The following is a 27,998-nucleotide window of genomic DNA, read 5'->3' on the forward strand; positions in this document are numbered from 1 at the left end:
TTTATGTAAGCCCTGTGATAGACTGGCGACCTGTCCAGGGTGTACCGCACCTTTAGCCTGAAGTTAGCTGAGACCCGTGACCCAAGTGGTAGCCTATAGAAAATGAATGAATGAATTGTTTTTATTTTGAATTTTTTGCACTTTACCTGCCACAAATTATGGTGCCTAATCATAGTAGATATATGTGGTTAGGGGGAAGTTGAGGTAAGGGGAGACCCATATCTCATCGAGTGGGAAACGGAATTTGACACAACACCAGACTTAATCTTCTTCTCAATCTTCAAATTATAGGTTGTTGGAAACTTCTAACTGTGCAAAGCATTTAAGCATCTGGATATCACAGCAACAGCTGTTAACACTGAATTGGTTCAGACTTGTGACTATATGGCTTCAAAGGCCTCATGGCATCCCCCAACCCTCTGGAGTGAAAAGTATATGGTGAAAAGTTTACTTACATAGTAAGCAGAAAATAAATTACATTCAATAGAAAAAAAGACACAATAGTGTACACACGTTGCGTTAACCTTGTTCCTGTGCTCCCTTGAAATTCTTTTTTTTCAGAATCAGAATCAGAAAACCTTGATTGTCCCCTGCAAAAAAGCAGTGGAAAATTTTCTTTCATGTGTGCATAAAAGAAATATAAGTTAAGAAAAACACAGTTTAAAGCAGATATCATCGGCACGGCCGTTTCGGCTAATGCTGTGTTCAAGGCAGGCTTTTGAAACCGTAAGTTACAGCTTCAAGTCACAACTACGACTTGGTAGCGTTCCAGGTAACCCGTAGCTCGTGTTTTTACCGTCCTGTTGTCTGTGAAAGTTCCCTATAACGGCCACTCGTAACTTCCGACCCGTGAACTCGTACCAGATCGAACTGGTATGACTTCACAGGAAGGAAAAACACAAAGTACGAGTTTCCTTGAACGCACCATGAGTTAGCAGCCCCCGCCCTTGTCAGGCATCAATTGGTCCTCGTGCTACGTCACCACATTCACGCGCATCCCTTGGCTGCACACACAGCCCTTCATGCCGTTCTCTCCCCTCATTGGATAACACTTGTATCCCACAAGGAAAATTTTCTCCTCGGGTTACAGCAGAGCAGAGTGACGGAGAGACTCGTGTTTAGGCTGAAATACTTCATGTAAGTGATTGCTGACGGAAAATAGGACTATTTAGGACTTATATTAACAAAAACATTCCACTGATATCTGCTTTAACATAACATAAAACAAACAGCAGATAGATACAGACGAGCACAGTTAAAGCAGAAGTAAGCGATCCGGTCGTTTTGGCTAATGCTGCGTTCCAGGCAGGCTTTTGAAACCGTAAGTTACAGCTTCAAGTCACGACTTACGACTTTGTAGCGTGCAGGCAACCCGCAACTCGCGTTTCTCCGACCTGTTTTACCTGTGAAAGTGCACTATAACGGCCACTCGTAACTTCCGACCCGTGAACTCGTACCAGATCGAACTGGTACGACTTCACAGGTCGGAAAAACACGAGTTACGGGTTGCCTTGAACGCACCATAACGTCTTGTCAGCCGATGGAGTTAGCAGCCCCCGCCCTCGTCATGGATCTATTGGTCCTCGTCCCTACGTCACCACATTCACGCGCATCCCTTGGCTGCACACACAGCCCTTCATGCCGTTCTCTCTCCTCATTGGATAAAACTTGTAGGATACGAGAAAAGTTTTCTCCTCGGCTCAGAGCAGAGCAGAGGGACTGAGAGACCCGTGTTTCGATCCAAACACTCCATGTAAGTGATTCCCGTCGGAAGATATAACTATTTAAGACTTAGCCTATATTAACACAAAAATATCGCTTACTTCTGCTTTAAATACAGAGTAAGACCTTAAAAGAACATTAAAATATTTCATAGTGAGCTGTTGATTATGTTGATGTTGATTACTTTAACTACCATACAGTAAACAAAATGCTAATTAAGTTGTTGTTGTCTTCCTTTTATGCTGGTTTATGATGAGGGTGATCAGTGATCACACATGCGACCATGAGAAGCTGACATGAGTATTTAATCCTAAATGGCAAATTAAGTGGACAGAGTATGTCTCTGAGTTCACTCAGTGACAGGGGGACTACAGCTATTCCCTCTGCAAAAGGTTATGTGTCATTTGCACTCATCTCACTGTTGAACATCTATGCACTAAAACTGCAGTATGATGCTCAAACTCTCAACGTGCTCCATGAAATTACAAAATCAAGTGTGTTTATGGTGTTTTATAGCCTACTTTGTTATTTTTTTGTGATGCCATTATTGCCTTTCTGGGTAACAAGGCACTGCACATGCGCACCGTAACCCCCAGGGGTACAGTATACAGGTCCAAAAGTGAATTAGTAGCAGTGCTAGGTTGAGAGAAAACCGTTACTTTACGCTGTGTTACCCTTATAATATTGTTAGTTGTTGAAGCATCATCTGTGCAACGTTTGTGGAATATCTTCATGTGTGAGGAATGTAAGAGAAGATTGGATGTACATTGATGGAGATTTTATACCTGGATGTTGTTGTGGAAATTTCCTTTAACTTGTGAGAGAGAAAATCATAAGTCCAGCAAATTGAGGTTTCATTTTAAGTATTTTATTTTATCTTGCAAGAGGTGGACTGTCATACACACAAAAGTCTGTACGAGAGTGCACACTGAGATTTGGTAACGTCAGGTTACATAGGCACAAGAGCAGGAAGGAGCCATGTGCTCCTCCTTGGAGGCAGCATCAAACATTGTCCCATAACATTATTGCATTCTTGCAGAATAAGTTTGCATAATACAAGTTTGCACTTAGCGCTCATGACATGTCACTGGACTATTATAAGGTTAACTCATACAGTATGTAAAGGCAGGAAGCGAGTGGTTGTCTGTAACTGAAGGTTTGTTGTGGTTTTTTCACACTTCGGCATGTTGACATTTCGTTGACATCTCACTGTGGTTTTGGATATGGAGACAACTGCTTGCTTAAGCGTAATCATCATAAAATAATAGGAACCAAGTCGGACACCTGCATACTGCTCTATGCACAGCAGACAAGTGCAACTTGCGCTATCTTCGAAGTTCACCTAAAGTTCATGAGCATACATCTTCAAAGTTCAATCAAGGGTCATAACATAAAAATTTCCATTACAATGTAGGCTATAACAACATGAAATAAAACTGCAAAACGACGACCTGACACTTCCGTGACTTGTGAGTGAGAAATAAAAAATGATTGTAAACCTACCCTGCCTGCTCGTAACTCGGGTGGCTTTGAAAGTAAGTTTTTTTGTAGTTTGCCACTACATCAAGCTTGTGTAACTCTAATTCCTCTACTGACCTGTCTCCATCCAGCTTGTATGGTGATGTTTCAAATACAACGCAATATTATGACACACCGTCTTATGTTAGACACTAACATGGAGTTTGTTACATCTAGTTTCGTCCCAGTAGCTCTCTGAAGTTGCGACTATTTGCTCTCAGTAAGAGCAATAAATATAGGAAGATGTCTGGCCCAACTGTTATCATTTGTTTCGATTAGAGGTGTCACCATTAGGTACATGACTGTCCAAAGGTCAGTAATGACAACCCACCCCTGTTGTAGTTTACAACCGCCACTCACTTCAGCAGTGACAGCACGAAGGTGAACAGCAAGATGAAGCACCTGCCGTTCTGGGGAGTGGTTTTTGCTGTAATCCACATCAGCCATTCAACTCCAGGTATATGAAGCTATTCCTCATTTAAAATTATAACTGATAATCTGTACTAGTACCGTAATAATAACTGGCAAGGCTATGGGCACATAGGCTCATCTTTAATCTAATGTCTTGCTGCTTTTATGAAAGGGAAAATGTCATTAGTTAGCATATAATGGTAAAAAAATATATATTTATATATTGTGGTTTACATACTTTCTGTTATTGGTTCATGTCTAATGTGTCAGTGAAATTGAGTCAAGGAAAATAAGCTTCACCTTCAGCCCTTTCAGAGCAACATGGCGCTCACATTGGTGCTCGGATCTTTTACTTTTCCTGTGATGTGGGGACCTTCCAAAGACTAAATGAACCAGGTTTAATTATACACAATATAAATGATGCCTGCATATTTAGACATGATGAAAATTGTTTTGGTTTATTATACAAGTCTACATTGCATCTCTCAGCAGGATATAATTGTATTTTACCTTTTTACCAACTTCATGCTCATGCTGTGACTTGCAACTGAAACCAACAATGATTGTCTTTAGCTGTGACCAGAAAAAAAGAAAGCTCCATTTACTGCCCTGGAAATGTTATTTACACACTTCTAATGATCACACTAAGCTGACTGGACAATTCCTTCCTCTATAATTCTAAACTTTTAAACACTGAGATTATTTCTGTCTGGGCCAACAGAGCATGATGAGCTGAGACTACGTCAACCTGCAACCTCTACTTGATTCACGGCTGTGTAAATTATTGGACGGTTCAAAATTTAAGCATTCAGACTGGTCTTGTCAGTTCGTATTTTAGTTTCCCTCCAAAACCGAGTATATGTGGTAAATGGAGCATTCGAAACCACTTCCCTTCTGTCAAATGTATAATAAAGGGTGGGAGGAAAACTGCCATTTTTTATTGCTGTCATAAAAACAGGGAGTGGGTCTCTGGTGATGAGGGTTAGTTAAACATTAGTTACTGTATGTGATCACTGGTATCTCTTGATGATTTCTACTGAAGCATACTGTATCTGTATTGTATAGATACTGTACAATGGTCATCTCATGAAGCGTATAGGTAGTCAATAGTATGGCAAATTGTGACTGACTTGGAATTTATTTTATCATCCAACAGAGTTCTGTCGACAGGGTGTTGATGCAGGTGAAGGCGGAGGCTTCACCTTTTCTGTGTATTATGATCCCATCAAAGATCAGTGCAGTCCATTCATTTACCATGGCCAAGGGGGGAATGAAAACCGCTTTCAAAATGAAAGAGAGTGCATAAGAAACTGTTCCACCAGGGCCAATGATTTGTACCCCATGGATGGTAAGATCATTTTATCCATTTACATTAGCCTATCATTCTAATGTGATCATTCATTTTGTTGAATCAAATATCCTCAGTTATACAAAATGTAAAAGTAGATGGGCTCAGACTAAAGAAACATGTGCTTCTTGGCTGTTTGCTAAGGACTTTGGACCATGAACTTGCAAATGGGCTTGAGATTTATGACCTAAAGGTTCATGAAAGGTAGACGACATCATCACCTGGGCTCCTGCAGGGGGAACTGAGAGACAAAGACAGGGAGATGTATAATCATTACAATAAGATTTTAGACAGAGATCCCTGTCCCTAGTTTTAAGTAATAATGAAGTCTTCATGTTATCAGTGGAGATACTATTTTGTGTGTTATTCAAGTAATGAAGATTTTCAACCGTTACATAACTCTTTTGTTGAGTAATGTAGTATTTCCTCTAAGGCTGTAGAAATATGTATCAAATTGAGTATATGCAATACGCCCTCAAGTGGTGAGGGAGCAGGACTTCTTTTTACAGAAAAGTGTGGATGAAACCTCCCAAGGCTTTCAAAGCCTGCTAAATAAAGTTTTAATAATTTGACACTAAATCAATCGATCAATCAAATTACCACTAATGATAATGATGATGATGATGATGCTTTTCTCTTTACAGAAACCACAGCTTGCCACTTCAAAAAGGCCATAGGTGAATGTAGTGGTCAGCATTTGAGGTACTATTACGATTCTTTTCATGACAAATGCAAAAAGTTCATTTGGTCTGGCTGCATTGGAAACGGAAACAGGTTTACCAGCATGGAGAGGTGCAACGCCACATGTGCTGGTATCCACGGTGAGGGCAAATCTGTCTCTTATTTTTGTAGGCCTACACTTGTATGTTGCTGATTATTATATATGTTGTAAATACAGTAGGCTATATATCAGTATGTCAATAAAACAAATTAATCATCATTTCCATTTCATCATGTTTTCTGACCTGTAAAATGTAATTGAAGATGATGGTGATGAACCGGAAGAAGAAGAGCCAGACACTCCTATTGGTGAGTGGACACACAATAATTTCAGTGTAATATCTTACTTAAAAACATGAAAGGCTACACAGTCGTCACAATGTAGTAAGTAAGTAAATATTTCTCATTTTGTTTTTCATCCAAACTGGGTTCTATAAAGATCCTTACCATCGGCATAAAAATATTATTGTCTGGTTAGTTGATTTCAGTACATAACCTATGACATTACAATGTTTTTCTCTTTAACAGCAATCATCTGTGGAGTTTTGATTGGTGCCATTGTTGCCGCTCTCTTGATAACCTTGGTTGTCTTGACTGTTCAGTCAAAGTAAGACATTTTTTCTTGGTCTTTAGTACTACACAAGGAATGACAGACTGCAACTACAAAGCAATAACATCATTTATAGTTTACCATTCTACTCTAATTATCTTCCTATTTTTTTCTTCAGGAAAAAGAAGGCAAACCAGGGAGCAGGGAAAAATAAAGACGCCAAGACTGAGTTGCCTCTTCGGGAGCAGGGAATTGAAATTGACTAGTTAATAGTGTAATTTCAAAAGAAACATCTTGTTTTTACATGCTTGAACATTATGAGTGTGACTCTCTTAGTCTTGATGCCAAACATATCAATTGATTATGACAATACAAGTCCAATGTAGATTAGATTTTTTTTTCTAAAGTTTTGTTCAATTTTGTATTGTGTGCAAAGCAATGTTTCTTAAGTTGTATTTTTTGCTGGGAACTTGTTGCTTTTTTTCACTGATCATAATAAATTTTGTTAAACTGTAATCAAAAAGAAAATAGAGCTCACATTTTTTCAAATAATCAGTCAATTGAACTGATTAAAATGGCAGTCATTGTCTTTGTTTTAGGCTTTTCTTGTTAGAATTTCTTGCTTTGTTTATGGCAAAGTGAACATAGTCATATTTGTACTGTTTTTGGACAAAATGCTGGAAATTGTGAACATTTTATAGACCATTTATGTCTTAAATGACACAATCAGTAATGAATCACTAATAAAATTATTTGTCAAAAAGACATTCTTTAAACACATTATTCATGGCAAGAAAAACATATATCTTATTTTATTTCCACTTAAAACATACTTGTGCTCAGAAACAGTAGCTACCATTTTAGGTTTGGACTCTCATCCTCTCCTGAACACTTAACTGAAATATTTTTAACAGTGATCTCATGTATGTCAGTGTTTCCAAAATACAACTGCATCATCACTTGACACTTGCTTAAATCTGTCTGAAGTCTGATGCATATGCCAATTCAAAAAGCAACACATATTTATTTTTGTCTAGCTATTTTGCAGTGTCCACTGCATACTCACACTGTTATTACATTAAAAAAAAAAAATGCTGGGTTAGACTTAACCCCACCACTGGGTATATGGGACTGATTTTAACTCCTCAGTTTTACCATTTAGGTAATCCTAATTGCTGGTGGATCATTTGTTCAATATTAGCCGTGATGAATTTTGACAGTGAACTGCACTGAACTTCATGCTTGCTTTACTTGAGACAGCAATGTCACTGGCATACTCTTTCTTTCTTATCATTACATAGCCCATGGAGACAAAAGTTTTTCTTTTTTTACCTGAGATAGAAATGGACGCTTTTGTAAATTATTAATCTGAGCAGGAAGCATGCAATTTTGTACTCTGAGATGCACTGGGGAAAAAGCAGATTTATGGAAATGTTCAAGTAGAGAACATTTCAGGCCCACATCGAAACCACAGTGAATGTAGCCTATTTACCACAACTGAAAGTGCTGCTACATCATGTAATATAAATCATGCTTTCCTACACACTCATGGATACGAGTTTGCTCAATATCTATAGTAAAACTTTGTCAGTTTTTTAAATGTTTCATTTATTGAGCCTACTATTTTCACGTTAAAGATGATTCACTTAAAAAAAAGAAAAAGGAAAGAAAAGCGGTACCGACAAAACTACGCATGCGTGCTGCCGCCAACCAAACAAACCTCACAATATGGCTGAATTTGGTTAAATATCAGAGAATCCAAGTGTCAGAGTCGCTATATATGTGACAGAAAACAGCGTCGACCAAAATATGAGGCACTTGCAGCGTTTCCACTCGACACGAGGAGTGTAACCGAAGCAGGAAGTAATCCAACGCTGCCACTGAATTTTTCGTCTTTGTTTTCAGTTTGGCACACGGCCGAGCCGGCAGACATGACGTCACTTCCTCAAGTTATTTCCATTTGTTTGTGACAAACCCCAGCAGTCATTTAGTACCTTTTTTTTTTTTTTACACCAAAGATAACGATACCGTTTAATCTTTGCAATATGTCCGGGTGAAAACAGCATTTCACATCTCTTCTGGGCACTTTTGTTCTCTGTAAAAAAAAAAAGAAGAAGAAAACTGCAGGAAATGTTGTAGTTAAGCGTTAGCAAAGACAGGAAAACGTGCGTCCGCGAACAGAAGTAGTTGGCCAGCTAACGTTAGCAAGCTAGTTTGGGTTAATTGGCTGCCTATTGTTAGCAGCCCTGTGCCCGGTGTCGCTGGTGTTGTGGTGTTGTGGTGTTGGACAACGTTAGCTGACTTATTCACCGCTGTGAGCTGATGGAGTGCCCTCATCTGAACTCAAACGTGAGCTGCGCTGTCGATTCATCCAGGTTTCCTCACGGCACCCCGTCCTCCTGGTGTTGTACCGGTAAGAGACCTGTGTTTGTCTCCCTTGTCTGTTCACATTGACGCCAAATCCGACGTTTTTATTGATGTTAACGCAGATCACAGATGTCCAGGTTAAGAAGTGGGTCCTAACCTCTGGTCAAGCCATTAACATTGCCTCATCTGTGTCAGCTACTATGACTATAACAGCACAACAGCTATCACAAGGGCAACTTATAGCTACTTAATAACATATCATTCCTCGTTAAACATGAGATAGTTAAGTTACCCACTGTGGAACTAATTGGGCTACAACATCATTGTCTTATTAAACTGTTTAACTCAACAACTAAGACAGTTTCGTCTTCCATCTCCAGTTTGCAGGTCTAATAAAAGTCCATGGATCTGCCTCACATGTCAGATGGTCCATTGTGGAAGGTAAGTTGAGTTGGGGTCTGCTGAGTTGGTGGCAACTAAAGCTGCATTCAAGGAGACACTTAGATTACTTTTGGTGGCCATTTTATGTAGTCTGGCAAGTGAATCATAGGACCATGTAAGGGCTGCAATATCTACATCAAGGTTTCGCAGTCAGTCAGTGGTGGCTGTGTTTAAACACAACGCTCAAACCCTGAGGTTTAAATATATAGTTTAAGTATTCAATTCTTACGGAGCTGCAGGTGCATCACGAGTTCCTGCCAAGCCCATTTTGGCTTTTTGTGTTTTAAAATGTCATTCATGTTGCAGAGCGAAGTGTTCATTTTTCTTTGATGGACTTTTCTTTGAGAAACCTAGATGGTTTTAGATGGACCCTTTTTAGAACATAGAAAATTGATATTGTAAAGAGAGAAAAAAAATATACACAATACTGTGCCTTGTATTGTACAGCACAAGTATACTATAATCTTGAATAATGTACAAAACTTACATTTAACAGATGATAGCACTTTTTAAAGTTGTGGTATATGTCCAACTAATTAAGTAATAAGTTATGTAATTTACAGTTGCTATTGTTGTTTGGACAGGGGTTTGAGTTTTTGAACTTGTGGGTCATTATGAAGCAAACAAATTCTATTTTTATCCAAATGGTTAGATGATTCTTTGAAGATTGTGGAAACACTGTCAAAACATCAGGGAGTGTGAGTCTTCCCAAGATCAACAAGGGCTTTCCCTTAGATGCTGATGTATTTTACTCAAGTGTAATGATAATACACACGAGAAATTAACAGATACGTTCTGGTATATTAGAAGCATTGTGGTTTTTCTGGAGAGCATAAACTAGGCCTATACACATTGACAGCTGTGTTATAAATGAATGTGCTTTTTGTCTAGATATGTCAATGGACATGCAAAGAAGCATTTCGAAGAGAGTCAAGTCCTTGGCCTCAGTCAAAGGAAGGGAGAGAAACAGGAGAAAGAGAAATCCCATCACTCCGTCTGCATGGACTGCAGCAACTACAGCGTATTTTGGTGAGTGTCCTTCATGACCAACCTATCTGTGTCTGCAATCTGTGACTCACCGTGGGGCCCTGCAAAAGTGCAGTCATTAAAACGTTTAAGAGTCAAAGGATTGCTATTCCATGGTAATGGGAACCAAATGTTTTTTTAAGCAATCCTCTGTAATGTATTGAAGCTTGATCAGTTACTTTGCAAATGATCCAACATTCTTTGGTTGCAGCCTAGGCCACAAATACGGTAATCACGTTTATCCCCAGTAAAAACATTTACTCAAATTTTATAAACTATATTCTTCAATATTCTATGAAAACCACTCTCACCATGTATACACTTGCCATGCGTGCAACATGCTACAACATGCATGCACTGAGACCCAATGCGGATAAACTGATCACTGTGTTTGTTAGGCAAGATTTTGATGGTTTCAAATCTCATGTTTAATTTTTATGGTGTTTGTATGTGTGTGTCTTGTCTGTTGTGAATTTTACAGTTATAGATGTGATGAGTTTGCCGTCAATGACACCAAATCTGGACAGGTGCAGAAGGTGAGGGAACATCTTCAGAGTTTAGAAAAGTAAGTACGACTATGAAGAATGAAGTGTTAATTTTTTGTGTCATTGTTTTATTTTAACTCTCCTTGGACGGGGACCCATTGATGTTTTAATAAGTGTTAGTGTCCAGATAAAATGTTCTTCTCTCTTCCAGCTCAGTATTGATGGGTGACAGACAGAGGAAAAGAAAACTTCAGGATAGCCCTGCTCCAGACAGCAAATTGTTAAAAGACAAAGTAAGTGACTGAACATATTTTGATTGTTTTCTTTTGTCAGAAGAAGGAAACTAGCCACCCTGCAACTGTGTTCTTATAAAACATACAGTATTGTACTACCACTCAGCCTCTGTGCATATTTTCCTTTTACAAAAGGACAGGGCTCCGATTTAGTATGTTTCTACAGAGCTCTATACAGAGTAAGAATTTGTAATAAATCTGAATTTTAGTATAAATCTTCAGTGATGTGGGTGTGTGTGTGTGTGTGTGTGTGTGTGGTGTTTAATAAATCTACATAATAATGTCTCTCACTTTTCCTCGTCAGGATGGAGTAGTTTTAGGTGCTACAGGCCTGCGGAACTTGGGCAACACATGCTTTATGAATGCCATTCTGCAGTCCCTCAGGTAAGGCTCTGCACTTGGGATGAGGTCTGTGGGTGGTAAACTGGGTTTGCAGCATGGTTTAGTAGCTCAGCCCCTGTAAACCCAGGGCCCCACGACCAGTCATCCTTTATTAATACAGTCTGGGGCACAGTCAGGGGGATTACATGGGCTGCTTGGAAACAAGACACAGTTAAAGACCAGATTTTCCAACCAACATTTATTTGCCTGGTTCCTAAAGGATTACACTGATTTCATTGTGTACAAATTCAGTGCACAATGTACAAATGAAAAGGTAATGGCATAGATTTTAAAAGTGGAAATAAAGGAACTAGTTGCGCAAAATTAAAGTGTAAATGAATGTCAGGAGAACTGTTGAATGACACTGACATTTCTAAAATCCTTAGTCGGATACAGTAGTTGTGGCAAAGCAGTTTTAAGTGCTGAGATATAAATATGCCTCACAGTGCTATTTTTATGCACTGGTGGGAAGCTACATTGTCTTAAATTTGAGTAACCAACCCAAAAAGCATTGTGGTGTTGTCAGAAGATCAAACTCAGAAAACAGGAAATCAGAGAAAAGAATGACATAACAGGGCACATTTCTAAAAGGTTTGAATCTGCCACTTTATCTCTGCAACTAAAAATACCAGAGAGTGAATAGTAACTAATGGCTGCTTGGAAGTTTGGAAACCAATTTGAATTGAGAAAAAAAAAAGATTTGGTCTGTAGGAGGAGAGTTGACTTAGTTGATGATAGTCCTCTTACCTGTTGCCATTTGGTAAATTTTGCAAATCTGAGGAGCTATGAATGTTATGACTAAACGTTCTGTTTCTTTAACAGCAACATCGAGCAGTTCAGCTGCTATTTCAAGGAGCTGCCTGCAGTAGCTCTACGCAGTGGTAAGACAGCAGGAAGAAGGATGTACCACACCCGCAGCCAAGGGGACAGCAGTGTGTAAGGTCCTCTTCTGGAGTAGGGGCCATTTTTGGGGGGGCTGAGTGCAATTAATTGTGAAATGAATTTCAGCAAGTACGAAATTTGTTATGTTGTGAGTGATCATGAAAGATAAACTTCTCAGAAGCATTTCTCAGTAAGATCGTAATGACAGTAATTATAATGCTTCTGCAGAGGATGATTCAAGTAGTCCACAAATGGTGTTACGCCATGAATGACAAGAAAACTGAAAAAATATTGCATACAGTGTTATAGATTTTGATGTGTTCATATGTTAGGCATTGGTAAGTCTTTTTCAGTGATGTGTTTTCTTCACTTAGTGGAGTGTTAGATGTTTTAGGGTCAGGTTGCGCCAGGTTGTGCATTGCGGTAACAGGCTTGCTTTCTGCTGATCAGGTCTTTGGTGGAGGAGTTCAGGAAAACCCTTTGTTCTCTGTGGCAAGGGAACCAGACCGCCTTCAGTCCAGACTCCTTGTTTTATGCCATATGGAAAATCATGCCAAGTTTCAGGTATGCCAAGACTGTGCAGAGCATTTGCCAGAATTAAGGTCTTCATACCAAACACTTTCTTTTCCAGTTCAGTTTTTTGTCTTTGTGTTGAAGTCTAACACGAAATATTGAAAATATTGACTTATTGCAATGGTGTAATTTCAAGCTGTGTTTGTGTGTCCAGGGGCTATCAGCAGCAGGACGCCCATGAGTTCATGCGCTACCTGCTGGACCACCTCCACAGGGAGCTCCAGTACAGCCGGAACGGGGCGTCTCTCCAAGTCCCATCTCAGGATGGGGTCAGGCTCTCCACAGGAGAGGGCAAATGCTGCATGTAGGTCCATCTAACCTCACAATTATGTGTGTTTTTGCCCGGTTATGTTCGTGTTTTTGCTGTTTTTCAGCTGAATTTATATCGACCAATTAGACCTTTTGCACTATTCTGTTAGTCTTCCATTGCCTAGGGCTAAAAATAGGCCAACAGAGCGCACTGTGTTGAATTTTCCTGCTAATTCTCATATTGGAAGCAGATTTGTTTTTTGACTGTTAAGATACTAAATTTTCTAGAACATTGATCTGCAGGATGGTCATTAGTGGTAATCTATGCTTATACTGATGGAACACAAGGAGATTTATACACATTAAGCGATTAAAACTGCTTTATGTTTGCCTTTGATTCATTATAGAAATGGGACTGCCAGTGTTGTCACATCAATTTTTGGTGGAATACTTCAGAATGAAGTGAATTGCCTGATATGTGGGACAGAATCTCGGAAATTTGATCCATTCCTCGGTAAGTTTTTGTTAGTGACTAATCATTTACACCAAGGTGAAGAAAGGTACAGAATTGTTCTCCTTTTCAAAAATGTCGTGACCTGGCAAAAGCATTTCTATTGCATACCTCTCACCATTGGTGGTGCTCAAAGTGAATTAAGTCTCTTTGGGGTATAAAAACCAAGCATGATAGCCTGATGTTCTGCAACATCAAAAAAAAAAAATCTTATTCCTTCCTTTTTAATCTTAGATCTGTCTTTGGACATTCCCAGCCAATTCAGACAAAAGAGAAGTAAGGACCAGGAGCCAGGGCCGACATGCACCTTACGTGGTAAGTTTCCTAGTGTTAAAGGCAAGACATTATGTTTTTGGCAGTATCGCATTATATTTGCCAAAATGCTGAGTTCAATGGCAGCATTTTGTATTTGTCGGTTTTGTTTTTAGACTGCCTGCGTAGCTTCACTGACCTGGAGGAACTTGATGAAACTGAGCTGTACTATTGCCACAAGTGTAAGAAACGTCAGAAATCCACTAAGAAGTTCTGGGTCCAGAAGCTGCCAAAGGTAGGAGATGGAAATCCTCAGTTCACGCATTACACTGACTGATTAGTCTGTGAAATGAAGTGCTCTAGTGTAACTGGATCTTTTTCTTTTTCTTTTTTACCTCAATTGTAGGTTTTGTGTTTGCATCTAAAAAGGTTCCACTGGACAGCCTTTTTGAGAAACAAGGTTGATACCTACGTGGAATTTCCACTGAAAGGCCTGGACATGAGGGGCTACTTACTTGAGGTGAGCTCAGACGCTGATCGTGCAGAATATGCATGATATCGGTTTTACACGGCTGTAGTCCAGCCAAGGGATTTTCAAGGAATTGTAGACATTCTGTGGCAACTGAGGGTGCTGTAAAAGGAAGTATGGAATAATCAACTGAAAATGAAATGGGTGCGGCGTAGTTGGACAAAGTCAACGGTCAAAATCCACGCAAATGCCACAGTAGGTAGCACAACGGGTCAGAGGTCAATTACTCGTTCATCCCACTTCTCTGTGATAATCAGCTGCAGTTCTGTGGCCTGCAAAAGCACGGACAGTGCCCACACCACAGTATGCAACACAAACAAACACTCCCATAAATCCTCACTTTTCTCTGCATCCTCTCTTTGCGAAAATTTAAAGAGGAAAAACAAGTCTGCTGAAGTGGTCATTGTGGAAATTTTTATTGGCTTTACCTCAGTCGTACTTGCAAGGACCATCGGAAACCACAAGAAACTAATGTGTTTATGCCAATTTGAAACCTTTTGTAATGAAGGGGTATGGTTTGGTAACTTAAAACAGGAGCCACTGGTGACACTGTGGAAAAATCAGGAGGAAAATGCCTGACAGCTGACTTTGGTAAAACGTGGAAGATGACTAAAGACTGTGGTGAAAGTACGGAACAAACAGAGCAGCCACAGACAGCATGAAGAATAGACGGTTTGAAATTTGAATATTACAAAAGGTCTGTTCATGTGAACAAATTGCAATGGCTCATTTGCAAAACTGGTGATTTGGTGAAACTGAATTTTTCCGTCCCACAGTCAGCTGATGACAGAATGAGATGATACAATGAGGTCACTTTTGGCCTCTGCTCGACCGGAGACAGGCCACATCTGGAAAATGATGGGGATTGTCTTAAAATTACATTGTGTGCACGCAAATGAATTGGATGTTTTAAAATAGACCAAAGAAATCTACATTTTAAAGGACTTGGTAACAATAATGGGCTGGCCTGTGTTATTCCAGTGCCACTTATAGTCTAATTGTTATTTATCAAGAGCATCACAGATCTCCAGCCTGTCATGTGGGATGAGGCAAGAGCATCTGTTTAGTGTTCAGGAAGTGAGCAGGGCTGGACTCGATGTTTACTAGATTTGTGCCAAAGCATTAAATATAATGTACTAAGATTCTGTGTCAGATACCAGTATTCACCCTCTGAAGTGTGTGAATACCAAAGAGCACTAGAGGGCGCTATTGTAAAGCTAATCTGTTAATGACAGTCTTTACAGTGGGTACAAAGAAAACCCCTTCACGTTATTCAACTGTCTCTTTAAGTTGTATCATTTTTAAGTCAGTGAAGCATCTTCTCCACATATTAAAACAAAGGCCTCTGTACCACCCAGGATGATTGGATTTTAGACTACCATTATTTTCATGTGTCAACCAGTGTGGAAGTGAGACCTCTATTTGTACCCTCTTCTCTGTCTGCTCTCATCTTTGGGCGACAGTGGTGTGAGCGGAACTGAAAGTTCAGAGAGGGATTTTCTCATCACGCTCTTTTACATTTGCAGCCAGAGAACTCATTACCAGGGACTTGCCTGTATGACCTTGTTGCTGTCGTAGTGCATCATGGCTCTGGGTGAGTAGATCCTCAGTATTTATCAGGTTTAATCTCATGATTTATTTCAGGGCCTAAAATGTATGAAACTGTTATATTAATGAAATGTGCTTGTCTGGGAAGTATCTTACTTTCAACTCACAGAGAGACAAGTTATAATTGATATCCACAGCTGCAGGATTGAAGTGTCATCTGTGTAATTCTAATTTGCTTTTTTAATGAGCTCCTACAAAAGCCTCAAGCTGCAGCATCTTGATATCAGATGTATTCTAGATTTGCATTTGTGACCACGGTAGCACAACTAACAGCTGTGTCCCCACATGGGAAAAATAAATAAATCAACTGTGAATCTATACATTATCGTCTGCTGATCAGTTCTGCCTGCCGCTGCTGTTGGCTGTCAGTCACTCCACTGCGTTAAAAAAGCCTTGTGGACAGCTGCTGGTTAAAAATTCATGAAGCCACTAAATGCTGAAAGGCATTAGACTGAGAGTCCTTGAAAATGTGTTTAGAAATGCCAAGAGCAACTGTTAATTTAAGTGCTGCTGTTTTTACCCTTGGCCTCCGAGTGGTGATGTTGCACCGTTGCGTAGCCGAGCGCATCATTCTCGCTTCAGCAGCAATAAATCTAGTCTCTGTCAGAAGCCACGGAGCAGAACGTAACGTATACGTCTGTGTTCACAGGGTTGGATCGGGGCATTATACAGCATATGGCAGCCACAAGGGCGGCTGGTACCACTTCAATGACAGCACAGTAACTCTGACCAATGAGGATGCAGTGAGGAAAGCCAAGGCCTACATCCTCTTCTACGTGGAGAGGACCGGCCAGGTGGCCTCAGACATGGCCGCCACGAACAGCACAGCCACAAACAAACCTGCTGCGGACACGGCCGCCGTGGACAGCGTTAGTGTCTCTTCAGAAGCGGCTGCTCAGGACAAGGCCGGAGGAGACACAGTGGCCACAGGCAGGGTGCTGACGGATGTGTCGGCCTCACACGCGGTTCCCTTGGACGAGAAAGCCTCAGATAATGCCACGCTGGAAAGTGTTGGCAAACACGTGGCTCCGCTGGATGAAGCCGACACGGCGTCAGCGGAGGCCGAAGCAGATAGCGATACCTCAGACAAGACCACAAGGGAGGAAGCTAGCCAAGCTATAGAAATGGTTGCACAGTGATTTCTCAGGCTTCACCGGCCTCAGACCAGCTCCTCACTCCATTTGGGCTCCACCTCGGCCACATCTCTCACAGTGCTTGATTACGATAGTTAATTTTCACGTTAGATATATGTGCAACTATTTTGTTTGTATGACCTGCATGACGGCATCATGTATAATTTGCTGCTTGATTTTTTTTGTTTGTTTAGTATGACTTTCAACACTTATTACCTTGATGTTATATTGGTCAGAGAGGTAGATTTCTCCGTACCTAATAGATTCCAAAGGTGATCGTTTAAAGTAATGAAGTAAAGCTTTAGCCTTGGGAAAACCTCAGTTGGTCCAATGTTTATCCTAGACTGATGAGATTCATTGTGTCAAGACAGTGTGTCATTGTAACATATTTGGAGTCTTTGTTGTTTTTAAAGTTTCTAATTTTATATTTTCCACCTCTTAAGAATCTCATAGTTTATTTTTTTCCAGGTATTAGGGGAGATTAGGATTTAGAATGCAATGCATTTATCGACTGACGATTGCTCATTAGGGCTGTAGAAAGTTGTTTTAACCTCTTGACCAGAACCAATGTGAAAGAAATGATCATTCTACAATTGTTTTGTTTGTCTGTATCGGTGCTGGAGAATCTTTTAACATTTTATGTTGATCTGAAATGGGCTGAGACACAAGCCCAGATGAAATTCTCTTTTAAATTATGTATCTGACAAAGTGAACATGACAAAATACAGAAGGAGAATCTTTTTGTTTTTCAAATGCTTGGTCTTCTTTTTTTGATTACACTCATTAACTTCCTCCGAACTCCTTTAGTGAGTCAGCCAGCCCATTACCACAACCAGACGATCTGTGGTAGTGAAAACTAAACGGGTAGATAAGGTTGTTTGTCTTGACTGTGTCAGTTTTTAGCAACCAAAATTGTTTTATCTATTAGGGAATGATGTGGAACTGTGAAGAAAAATATCAAGTTTTAGATCAAGATTGAGGTTATTTGTGCAACAGTTCTTGCTTCTGGAGGTTTTACACAATTAATTTGTGTTCCCAGATGTTAGTTTGCAGTGCACTGAAAAGTAAGCTCTAGGACAGTGGAGGCAGATTTGACTGCATAATAATGATCCTACACAGTTAACAGATTTATTGTTTACGACGTGTTTACATTTGTGAGGTTTTGTTGCATTTCCTTTTCTGGTATAACAGTAAAGTTATGTTTGGTTTTTGGATAGAAAAGTTATTTGAAGACCTCATCTTGTACTCTGGGAAATTATATTTAATTTTTCATTATTTTATAGTAGTACTAGTATGTCAACTAAATGATTTTCCAGTAAGAAATGAAAATGATCCAAAGCCTTCAAAGCCAGAAAAACTTAGTCCCAAGGAATCATTGTTTACTTATGATTTAGCTTTTACTGTTGTAAGCGGGTTGTTTTTAGAAATACCCCTTTAACTTATCTAAGTTTAAAATCAAAAATATAAAATGATAAATAAACGAATACAATTTCCCAAATTCAAACATAATCTTTATATATTGACTTGTTTACCTGTGATGTAATAGGATGTTATTGGGCACATGCACACCAGAAGCTGCTTCGTGTTTATATGCCCAACACCCTTATTATAGCCTGTAATGGAAAACCGGCTTTGATATGTTCAAGTATGACCTTACAGGAGAGAGTGAGCACTTTTTTATTTTTTTTTATTTTTTACCATGCCCATTTTTTGTTGTTTTTTTCAACCCCCCTCCCTCTGGCGAACATCTCCACCCACCCACACACACACACACACATTCATAAGAGCTCCCCTCGGGACACGTGCCAGCCAGTCAGCTTTCTCGCTCAGGCAGAAACAAGCGCTCCTGTATGTTGATGAACAGCTGCTCGTCCTCGCCTGCTCACAGGTGGCTGTGGGCTCGCTATACTCCGTCCCCCAATAATGACACAAGTGGCCTTTTTCTCCTTTTGCTCTTCCTCTCAGAGGCTACATCACAGCTGCTAATAATGAGCTCACACACCGCATTGTGTTTTGTGCCGTGGTGGATACAGACAGTCAGAGTACAGAGTGAAACCAGCTTCCCAACGGGGGCATTTCCCAGTGTCCCGGGTGTTTTTCACAGGTTGATGATAACAAGTGGAACAGAACGTAGCTACAGTAGTAATGCAGCGTGGACTGATGACTGGTATATAATGGTATTTTTCCCCTTTGCCATCTCAGTATGTCCTCTGTGTTCCAATTGAGCAATTTCAGTCTGAGTCATAGTTCGCCGTGTTCCTTCAGGCAAAGTGCTGCGTAACAGTGTTTGTGCTCGTGACTTTCACTCACATGAAGGGTGTAGCAGCCTACCAGGTTTAGGTGAGGTCTGAATTATTAGCCTCGGTAATTATCTTGAATATAACGAAGGGAAACTTTTGACGTCATAAAAATGGGTTAGCCTACTATTTAAAGCTGTGTTGGTTGTAAAGCTGCCACCGTACAGGCTACGTTTACAGTAACAGACACTGGTTTATGGTTGAAATATGAGTTTTTGCGTCACCCTGTTGGGTGTGAAGTAGGCTACATTATTTTGCCTTACAGGAAGTGTGACGTAACTGAAACAGCATCCAACTGAAACATCCCCTCAGGACACAGGTGTGAGGACTCTTCTTAGATTAAGACCTTGACATTTAATTGCCTCCTTAAAAGTTTTTTTTTTATTCTCTACTTGCTGCTTACTTTGCTGAAAAACAGCATTCCTGTGTCAAACTGTCCTCACATATCACTGCACACTGAAGGTGAAACGTCAATGTGAAGAAATGACAGAAAACATTTTGGAGGGGATTGAAGTCTCAATAACAGCTGCATATTTTAACTAGAGGAGTGTTTTTGTATGGCAGTGCATTTTGGAGGTGTTTCTCCTTTTACATGTCAGTCTGTCTGACTGTATGTGAGAATTAGGCCAGGGCAGTGTTAACATCTGGCCCATTCCACTGCTTGCTGTCTGTTGCGAGCCATGACAGATGGAAAGGGAGCGTATGGCTCAAACACTTCCATCTTTGACTACACCGGCAGTTGTCTTCCCAAAATAGCCTGCACTCCACAGCCTTATATGTGCAGGCCTCCAGCATGTGCCTGAGAAGGCATCATGTATCTAGGCCACACAATGCAGGCTGTGGGCTCATTGTTGCTGTCTGCCAGCAGGCCTATCGCCGCCTCAGGGACGAGGCCCCTCTTTCTGTCCCGGGACAGCTCACCATGCACCTCACCCAGCTCAACCATGAGTGTCTCCTTCACCTCTTCTCCTTCCTGGACAAGGACAGCCGGAGGAGTTTGTCATTTACCTGTCACCATCTGCGTGAGGTCTTCCTGGACCCCGGCCTCTGGAATCTACTCCGCTTCAGCTCGCCGTGTCAGCTGAGGAGAGACAACTTTGTGCTGGGACCTTCACTGCGTTACTTGACTATTTGCTGGTATTCCAGCAGGGTCCTGCAAGTGTGCAACATCGAGGACTGGATGAAGAGCTCGTTCCAGAGGGACATCTGCAGCAAACACGAGAGCCTGGTCAGCACTTTCCTGGCCCATGTCTGCCATATGTGAGTGTCTCTGTGTGGTTTCCCTCTGCTTTGTCATGTATTTCAGAAGACATTAGACAAAATGATATTTTTAATGGTCAGTGACAAAATACACCACCAGGAGATGGCTAAAACATCACTGGTGACTTTCTGGCTTGTGACCTCCTAAACAAACTGATGTCTGTGACCTGTCATAACCTGTGCAGGTTGCAACTACTCCAAGCAAAAAGGAATTCACATCAGAATCAGCTTTATTGGCTTTATCAGCTTTACACACACAGGAACTTGTTTTGGCACATTTTGTCTCATATAGACTTTGTGAAGACACAGACAGACAAGAACAAGACGACATATACAAAAGAACCAAAATATGTACAAATAAAATATATAAATATATAAAATGTAAACGTTTCTATAAATAATGTGCAGAGAAGATGGAAAAATAGGTCATATAAAAATAAGCAAACCATCCTTTCTCAGCTTGAATCTTATTGGTTATATACAAGCCCTAGTTGTCCTGTGACCCGACTAGGCTGGTATCAAACGTGACCAGTTTAATTAACATCACTCATAACACCCACTATACAATTTTTTTTGAGTATATTTTTTGGGGGGCTTATTGCCTTTAATTGACAGGTTAGTTGAGAGAGACAGGAAATGGGGAGGCAGAGAGAGGGGGAATGACACGCAGCAAAGGGCCACCCGATGTGGGATTTGAACCGAGGAGAGAGGACCATAGTTTCTGTACATGGGGCGCCAGTTCTACCCACTGAGCTAAACGGCGCCCCACTATTATTTACTTTTTTGGGGGGGTGGGTGGAGGGGGTTCAGTGTTCCTGTCCTATCACATTATCAGTCTCTGTATCTGCTTTTTACAAGGCAATGTGAAAATGCTTTCAGGAGCGTGCGGTTTCACTGTTTAGTAAAACCAACATGATCACTTTGAATATTGGTTTAGAAATTCTCTCTCTTTTCAGACGTGTCTCAGGCATGATCAGTTTTTCAGAATCATTCACACCCACCCCAGGGAACAAAATAATTTTCTATTTGGAGGAACATGCATTAGTGAAACTGCCATGTTAAGTGTTAGGCAGCAGGGAAGAAAATCATTAGAAACAGATGGTGTATCTGGAGCTGGCTATAGAAACAGAAAAATGACACATCTGTGGGACATAAGCCTAATTCTATTAACTAACATAACTGTGGTCAGATATCAAATTATATTTATTCAATGATGTGACAGTTGCATTTGATAGGCCACTGAAACGTAGCTTTATTGGCTTTTGGCCCCCGTGCGCTGGCTGCATGCAGGAGTCAGCCCGGAGAGGCGTAATGAGGTCTCTGGATAATTTCTTCGAGGTAGCCAGTAATAACCGTTGATGTGAGGGCGCATGGCCACTGCAGCTGGCTGGGTGGAGAGGAGAGGAGAGGAGAGGAGGGGAAAAGGGCTGGCTCATGCAGCTCAGAGTATGACCCTGTGAGGATTTCCTGTATTGTGAAATTTGAGACGCAAGACATGCGAGCCGTGAGACCAGTCAAAACTAGAACCACCTACTTTGTCTGGGTCCCTGTATCTCAACGCGCTCAAGGCACACTCACTGCATACTGATAAACCCTCCCAAATAGTCTGAGGGAGAAGAAAGCAAGTGCACGTGACAGAGTGGGAGGGGACACAGAGAAGCTGTGGGGGTGATAAAGAGTGATTTGGCTGCAGACCCTCCTAGTCAGCTGCAGACTGGATATTTACGCAGGCAGGTGGAGCTTACAATTGGCTCTTTGTTGCTGTCAGAGGAATGAACATGTGCATCTGTTTCTGCCTGCCTCTTCCTGGATAAGACTCCACGCAAACTCTGACGCCAAGCTCATGTCAGTCTTTTTTTCTTTTCTTTTCTTTTTTTTTATCTCCTTGGAAAAAACTGTACAACATAACATGTCAGCGGACTTCTTTATGTGCAGTTTCTAGTGTAATGCTTCTCTCCTCTCGCACAAAACGAGTGCAGTTAATCAATTATCATCAGTAATTTGATTTAGATGATCTTGACATCACAGCATTGGACTTATGTAACATGAATTAACATGTTAAGCGTGCCATGTAGTGTAGGTTGCACAGTGGGTGGCACAAGAAGCTTTGGCTCTAATGGTTAAATCTTTCTGAGTAGTTTCATTCCACCATTTGGATAAACTGATGCTTTCTCTTTGAAGCTGAACACAAACACATATGAGTGACTGTTTAGGTTATGAGTTATGACTTCTGACCACAGTTTCGGCTGCTTTTAGAAATGTTCACCACCAAATTAAGACAGTAAAAGGCATACAAAACTTATTTAGGATGTTCGAAAGAAACATTTTTCTTTTAGCAGAGCAAGTGAGGGGAGTGTTAAATATACGTCTCAGTTCCTTTTCGAGTTCACTGGATAATTTGACCAGACAGAATACCCGTCAGGAAACCAAAGAGGTCATTAGAGAGATGATTACAGGTTAGTGGTGTGGTGCTCTGCTTGTGCTCAGCTCAGACCAGACTGCCCCTCTGTGTAGTGTGTTTTAATGGGAAATGCATCAGGTCTCAATGGAAACAGGGAAACACATGCAGACATTTCTGTGGCACACCGTATAGATACAAGTGAAAGAAAGAAGAAAAAAAAAGAGAAAAAAATAAGGCAAGTGGATTTGAAGAGGATAGTTTAAAACAATATACTGTAGGCAATTACCTGATTTTGAGTGAAAAAAGCAACAGCAACAACAGCCCCAAAAGCCACCACCGAGTGGCTGTCGGGGCAGGATTATGTAACAAAAGTTGATGATGTTTTTTTACACCTATCATGTTCACTACCGTCTTATGCCTCCAGTCCCGAGGCACACGCTCGCACAATCAGAGTGCAGCTGAATCTAAATGCCACCAGCTTTGAGCTCCTGTCATGCCACTGCTCTTCCTCCTCCTTGTTTCTTTTAATGTCAATACTTTGCAGTCACATCCGCTGATAAAACCCCACGTAACCCCCCCGCCTCCATTGCAATAATGAAACGGAGCACGTGGACCGGCTATGCTATCCCATGTTCAGAGGTTACTGGGGCAGCAGCCTCAAACACTTGCAGGCAACTGGAATATGTTTGGCTCACATGTGGTAAAGTGGTAAGATTATGTAAGTCTTTATGTAATCTGCATCAGTGAACGTGAATGACATCCCCGGTCCGTAGCCATCTGAGTGTCTGTCTGCCAGCTCTGTACTGCCAGCCTGCCAGTAGGCTGCAGTGCACTCCTCATACTGGGTGGAAATAAGCAGTTACACATATGCATTTTCACAGAAACAATTCACATTCATTTTTTAGAAGTCATTCCTATGAAATGTAGCATTAGAAAATGTTTTGTTTTGTTTTTTAACATGCTGTATTCATCAAACATCCTGCAATTGTTCTGTGCAATAGCAACATACTCCATTTATTCACAAAAGCTTGTTAAAGGACGGAAACATATGAGCCCAGTGGGACCCAGTGTAAAGAAAAAATAGCTTGCACTGGGTATTGAAACGTCTGTCTTGAAACAGATCATGTTGCTGCCTCTCTGTGATGTTGGATATATAGCTCATTCACATATAGCTCAGATCAGACCCCCTGATCTACAGTATATTGTTCACCTCTGTTATCTGATCCTAGTCAAGAGATCTGACGAGCATTCATCCTCCCACACGCCAAACAGCAAAACTAGTCCTTCTCCAAACAAACTCATTCTGCCGTGTAATATAGCCTAAGGTGTGATGAGTAAGTGTGACTCAAAACAGGTCTCCTTCACGTGTGTGCAAACCTGTCATTGGTTAATAACGTCACAACCACTGTGTGTGCACACAGGTGCCCCAACCTGCTCCAACTCACCCTGTCTGGCTGTGGACACATCACTGACCAGGATGTGGTCTCCGTGCTGCAGAGCTGCAGGAAGCTACGCCGCCTCCACCTGGAGAACTGTGTCCGCATCACCGACTGCAGCCTGCAGGAAGGTGTTGTGGCTCATGGGAATAGTCTGGAGGAAGTCAAGGTGGACTTTTGCAGGAACGTCACTCAGGCAGGCCTGCAGGCTATCAGAGAGAAACGGCCGGAGATCCAGCTGAGTGCAGAGAGGAGCGCTGATATGATCCCTGATAGCAAGCCTGTGGAGAAGGTGCTGCTCAGGAGGACGCTGCAGAAAGTCCTGCTGTTCTCCTGAAGGAAGTGCTTCACATGGACCACATGGAAAAAAAATCGTTTACGGACTTGCCTGTGTTTTTTATGATTTTTATTTGTATTTAAAAGAAGTGTTTTTGTACCTTTTTTAAACATCTTTTTTGTACATCACGTGCTGCATATGAATCTCCTTTACCTTATGTGTCTTTCAAGCTCTGTTCCACATTATTCTAACCAGAGGGAATTCCACAAACACACACACTTATATAACAGGTGGCCTTGTCAGTTATTGATGATGAATAAACAATGTAATGGTGTAACTTCAAAATTCTATTTGTCATTGTGGCAAATGCGCTTATTGACTTTCTTATTGAGAGTTTAATAGCTGAGAAGATTGATACCACTCTCTTGACTGTGCAGTAAATATGAACACAGACACTTGGATTTGCTCAAAGACTGGCAACCAAAAGTAAAAAAAATAAATAAATAATTGAACAGTCCCTTTTATTCACTACTTCAGTAATTAACACAATGTATTGTTTGTTTTAATCCATACAAATACTAAAGTGAAAAGGAACTTTATGTGAGGGTGGTATCAAGTCTCAGCAAGAAAAGTGAATAAGCATAATTCCCAGAAATGGAAAAAAGCATTCCTTAAATAGCATAATATAGCATAATTAAAATACCACCTCCCCAGAGAGAGTTACTGTATGCAGACCTACATGGTAAAAAGAACAGAGGTTGCATGGTTGCACCGTGCTCTGTGTCTGTTATTGTAAGACATGTCGGTGCTGGGAGGAAGGGTTCTCCTAGGGCAAAGTGGCCGTGTGCCTGAGCTGTGATTGGAATCATGTTATATAAGACTGTGAGACACATGAAAGTAGGTTGATTAGAGGAGTGTGTCTGTCTGTAAATGCCATGTGACAGTTTTATTGCAGGCTGCTGGGGCGCTCCACGTCTACTGACTGCATCTATAACCATATGTTCTCACAAAAGGTCACCTTAATGAAGAATAAGATTTTCACTCCTTCCTACCAGGACATGTGCTCTTAAGATATAATCCTGTATGTAGCAAAATCTTTGTTCACTTTTGCTGTTAAAGAAAGGTCACAATACTGTTGTTGTTGTTGTTGTTGTTGTTGCTGTTGTTTTAATTTAGGAATGTGTGAGTGTGCGCTCGTGTGTGTGTGTGTGTGTGTGTGTGTGTGTGTGTGTGTGTGTGTGTGTGTGTGTGTGTTTTTTTTACATATTTATTGGTTATAAATTCAAATTTGTGATGGACAATAAAGTTGTTCTGAAACTAAATCAGAATCCCCACAATGATGAAGCCATGAAAATTACATCTGCCACAGTTTTCAGGTTTATAAAATTCTTCTTCTTTTAACTGCTCTCGTTCAATGATGGTGTTTGTGTTTTGCTATAATTCAAAAACAATCACTTATATAAATGATCATGATCCCTTGTGGAATATGCTACTGAGACAAAACCTTATCTAAATATACCTATGTGTATTGAGATATATCTGTGTTGGGGTATTATTGTGAAGATAAAATACTCCTAAATGATTGTAAAAGTTCTCTCTGCTTCATTATCCAAAATGTTTTAGGAGCAATTTGAAAAGCAGCCACTCAGCTTTTAAGTCATTAGACGAGCATTATGAGCGCTGTGAACAGCAATTTCATCTTTCCAGTAAAAACCACATCTTTGCATACTGAGACGATAAGAGTCGGAACACATTCAAATTAGAAACACGATCACTCTCTCACTGTAACAGCTCGGTACAGGTACGTGGGATCCCTATTACACTTCATATACGGGACTTAGTGAAATATATAGTGCAATACACAGTGGGTGGAGATTTAATGTAAAATAATGTGTAGTTTTCCTACAAAGAAAGCCCCAAACCAACTAGATAAATATAAGTCTGTTATTGCACTGAGACAGAGGCTCACAGTTTGGAGGCCAAACAGCAAATGCTGTATTATTTAGTATCAGAGAGACATGTGTTAATGGCAGTGGTTGTCGCAATAGACCATTATGAGTTATGAGTTCCAGGTGTGGAAACTCCTGAGGCCCATCCAGCATGCCTAGTGCACTGTGACTACACCACATGAAGACGAGTGAGACATGTAACAATGCATCGCTTTCAAGGCGTCACTACTCCGCATGTTTTCTTCTGGGGGCAGGTCTTTCTTTTCTTTTCTTTTCTTTTTATTTTCTTTTTCGATCCTGTGATTTCAAAAGATGTCAGTCTTGACAGACCTGTTGCCCAGATGCGTGTCCTTAAAAGCACTTTTGCTGCGTGAGCCATTCAGTGTGAGGCAGCTGTAGCACTTTTTGTTACCACAACAGTACTCATGTGTTGTGTGACTCCTCCTCCTTTATGCAACTCCTTCATTATATCTGCATTGTGACTAAAGTATCATGGCACAGCCTTCACTGTGATGGAATCCAGAGAGAAGTAATGATTCGTGTCGGTGAACAAAAGGCCAGCTTGTGTTTGAAAAGAGTGGCTCCGAGTTAAACAACCATTTTCTGTGTGAATGATTTGATATTCAAAGTATTCTGCAAGCTCATAAATGTGTTGTAGGGTAATGAACAGTATCTGCCACTGAGACGCTTCATGTTGTACAAATGTTCTTCTCTACTGGTACTTCCAGCAAAGTCATGATCTCCTGTTGGGCTCATTTAGTTGTAAAAAAAGACTGGTCATGCGAGAACTGGTATAATTTAAATCCTCCAAGATCAAATGTGGACCCCCACATGTGCCTGTCTCCACTTTGGAGTGTTAAGGACCTAAAAAAAAAAACTTGTTTCAGCAACCTTCCCTGAGGTGGAGCAGACTGCTTTGGGGGCAGGGGATAACTGTGCCTTCAAACAAACCACGCTTTGCAATTATATCCCCTCTTTATGAGAACAGTCTGGGTTCATGTTCAGAAGTGCTTGAGCTGAACATCGTGCCAACTTCAGCTCTCTGGTTGAAGCATCAATCAAGATGAAACCTTTTATCTTTATGACACAGCTTCAGAAAACACATTTTAAAAGCGAGAGGAGTGTTTGAGCCAGACATCACATTGCCATTTTTCACCTTTCTTTTGGCCGTGATCGTATAGTGGTTAGTACTCCATAACTGAGGACACAGAATTATTTTGATGTAGAATTTCCTTGTTTGACGATGTGCTTTGCGTAATACCATAGATAAATAAAACATCCAAATAGCTCATGTCTGGATCACAAGTGTTTGAGGAGGTATTTAAATTCTTTATATAAAAAAATAACTAACAATGCATGTAAAAATATTTCATTACAAA

At 40.7% G+C, this 27,998-nt stretch overlaps 3 protein-coding genes across 3 annotated transcripts; all 3 read left to right on the top strand.

Annotated features, from left to right (window-relative positions):
- Positions 1–3,535: 3,535 nt before the first annotated feature.
- On the top strand, positions 3,536–6,749 carry LOC146985807 (doenitin-1). The gene is made up of 6 exons (XM_085780592.1): positions 3,536–3,697; positions 4,808–4,999; positions 5,644–5,820; positions 5,984–6,028; positions 6,248–6,326; positions 6,448–6,749. The coding sequence occupies exons 1-6, from the start codon at positions 3,634–3,636 to the stop codon at positions 6,533–6,535; spliced, it is 645 nt and encodes a 214-aa protein (XP_085636718.1). The 5' UTR covers positions 3,536–3,633; the 3' UTR covers positions 6,536–6,749.
- A 1,228-nt stretch (positions 6,750–7,977) lies between these two features.
- usp3 (ubiquitin specific peptidase 3) lies at positions 7,978–17,315 on the top strand. The gene is made up of 15 exons (XM_085779087.1): positions 7,978–8,682; positions 9,017–9,077; positions 9,969–10,106; positions 10,585–10,668; positions 10,800–10,881; positions 11,186–11,265; positions 12,085–12,198; positions 12,595–12,708; positions 12,872–13,021; positions 13,374–13,480; positions 13,712–13,792; positions 13,906–14,024; positions 14,136–14,249; positions 15,785–15,852; positions 16,516–17,315. The coding sequence occupies exons 1-15, from the start codon at positions 8,592–8,594 to the stop codon at positions 17,003–17,005; spliced, it is 1,893 nt and encodes a 630-aa protein (XP_085635213.1). The 5' UTR covers positions 7,978–8,591; the 3' UTR covers positions 17,006–17,315.
- Positions 17,316–20,006: 2,691 nt separating this feature from the next.
- fbxl22 (F-box and leucine-rich repeat protein 22) lies at positions 20,007–26,005 on the top strand. Its single transcript, XM_085779081.1, has 2 exons — positions 20,007–20,556; positions 24,379–26,005. The coding sequence occupies exons 1-2, from the start codon at positions 20,090–20,092 to the stop codon at positions 24,728–24,730; spliced, it is 819 nt and encodes a 272-aa protein (XP_085635207.1). The 5' UTR covers positions 20,007–20,089; the 3' UTR covers positions 24,731–26,005.
- The last annotated feature ends 1,993 nt before the right edge of the window (positions 26,006–27,998 follow it).

The sequence above is a fragment of the Trachurus japonicus genome, chromosome 6, assembly GCF_045865225.1.
Source record: "Trachurus japonicus isolate A0001 chromosome 6, Traja_1.0".
NCBI classification, from domain to species: domain Eukaryota; kingdom Metazoa; phylum Chordata; class Actinopteri; order Carangiformes; family Carangidae; genus Trachurus; species Trachurus japonicus.